Source organism: Etheostoma spectabile, chromosome 13 (genome assembly GCF_008692095.1).
Source record: "Etheostoma spectabile isolate EspeVRDwgs_2016 chromosome 13, UIUC_Espe_1.0, whole genome shotgun sequence".
Lineage (NCBI taxonomy): Eukaryota > Metazoa > Chordata > Actinopteri > Perciformes > Percidae > Etheostoma > Etheostoma spectabile.
Window position 1 is genome coordinate 21,131,587 of NC_045745.1, and position 2,107 is coordinate 21,133,693.

At 40.5% G+C, this 2,107-nt stretch overlaps 1 protein-coding gene across 2 annotated transcripts in view; it reads left to right on the forward strand.

Moving 5' to 3' along the window:
• The window catches only part of LOC116700473 (protein NipSnap homolog 2), an 8,935-nt gene extending 7,531 nt beyond the window's left edge, over positions 1-1,404 (forward strand). For both annotated transcript variants that reach the window (XM_032533720.1, XM_032533718.1), the window contains 2 exons: positions 23-106; positions 1,056-1,404. In XM_032533720.1, the coding sequence (XP_032389611.1) occupies positions 23-106; positions 1,056-1,120 (149 nt within the window). In that variant the 3' untranslated portion in view covers positions 1,121-1,404. The remainder of the gene's footprint in view (positions 1-22; positions 107-1,055) is intronic.
• The last annotated feature ends 703 nt before the right edge of the window (positions 1,405-2,107 follow it).

Genomic DNA, 2,107 nt, shown 5'->3' on the forward strand with positions numbered 1-2,107 from the left:
ATAACACTACTCTCTATTTCAGCTTACAAAGATCTTCAGTCCAGAGAAAACACCAGAAATTCAGCCTGGCAGCGTGAAGGCTGGGATGAGGTTGTTTATTACACAGGTAAGTTTGCTGTCTTATCTCTCCTCCCTTGAGAGGAATCGTATCATTTTTATTATTCTTTATTAATCCCACAAGGGGAAACTACACTTTTCACTCTGTTGTTATTACACACATTACACACAGGCCTGAATTACACACACATGCTCAGGACCTACACATGCACTAATGGAGAGATGTCAGAGTGAGGGGGCTGCCCATGGAAAGGCGCCCCGAGCGGTCGGGGGTTCGGTGCCTTGCTCAAGAGCACCTTGGCAGTGCCCAGGAGGTGAACTGGCACACAGTTTATCATAACATGCAATTACCCTGCAAAAATCTGAGGGGCAGTTAACCATAGTCTTCATAAATCAGTTTAAAATTCCAACACAAAGAAAGTGGAAGGAAACGGACATCAGCAAAAATACATGCATCTGGCGACATTTTCTACGCCACTGAAACAATCCCAGAAGTGGAACGTCAAGGATATAGACCGTCTACTTGACTTTCATCACTTAAGAGTTGAATTAAAAAATCTGAAGTCATGCAACTTAGCGTCTGTTAAAACAAGTGAGAGAGGGATGGGAAATAGTTTTGGAGTGAGTACCGACTCTGCAGGCCTAGACGGAGAAACATAGTGTCTCCCATGTGTTTTCTGTCCACGGTCGGAAACGAGAACCTGGAAATGAGTAGGGGGAGATGCAATGCTACCAAGCCAACGCCAAGCAGACCAATCACAGTTGTTTCGGTCTGCGTCACCTTGACGTCTTACATTTTTTGGATTGAGTTGCAGGACCATGAATTTGGTTTAAGACTGCCAACCCAGAAAATAACAGAAAAAGAAAGGGCATACTCAATAAAAGAAGAATACAACATTTTCATAAGTGTCATGTCCACATCTCATTTCTTTTTTGCACACATACAAACAATACATAAATCTGTTTCTAAAACCTTTTGTTTCTTCCCCACCCCACAGTCCCTCTTATACAGCACATGGAATCTAGAATAATGATTCCCATGAAGAATTCGCCTTTGATGTAACCACAACCACCAGGAGAAGCTCTCAACAGACACTGCAGCTGTTAAACTACACATCTGTGGAGAGTGTAACCAACCATCAGAGTGCACTGCCAGGGAAATCTGCATAACATGTTTCAGTTTTTGTTTTCTTCTTTCTTTATTCCACTTTTCTGTGTGGGGCTAGAATGTCTTATTTCAGATGATGAGGTAAAAACGGCTATCATCGAAACTATATCTGTTACTGTGAACTGTGTTACTGATCCATTAATGCACTTTTTGTAGACAAAGTATAATTTGACAGGCCCCTCCTCTTCACTGTCTCCATCTTTTAAAGGGTCAGATTTTAAGAATTGTGTCTTATTTTTTTTATGATGATGCCAGGAAGAGATCAAACATTTAGCACTTCTAGTGCTGGTCGCAGGGGCTGAAAATGTCTGAAGGTCTTTCAGAAAAATTACTTGTAAGTCCTTTTGCACTAGCATTGATGAGAAATCAAACAAAAGTGACTGCTAGAGTATCTCACAACAAAAACACAGTTCCAGAGCTCATAGATTATGAATTGGATAAGCTTCTTTAAATGTTACAGGTGATGGTCAGTTTTACATGAGGAGCATGCTATCTACGAATCAGTGTTCTAAAATAGACAATACAGGTGATTGTCGAAGACAGAGGGCTGAGTTGTAGGGCCAAAGGCAGACTCTAGCTTATATTCAGGACCTGTTCAGATGTTCCCCGTTTGTGTCTCCTCTGGTAAATTGACCACATCTCTAGATCTTTTTCTAACTTTAACATCATTATACTTCTGACTCCTCCAGCTGTGGAGAGTGTGACTAGATGATTCAAATGAATAGAAAATGTTTTATGATTTTTGATTTCTGCGCAAATAATCATCATCTACAAACTGCTGTACACTGACTGAATTGACATATCCCTCCATCAAGGAATTAATGCCAACGGGTGATTGTGTGCTCTAAATGAGATTGTTTTTTTTTTTTTTTTAATGGTCAG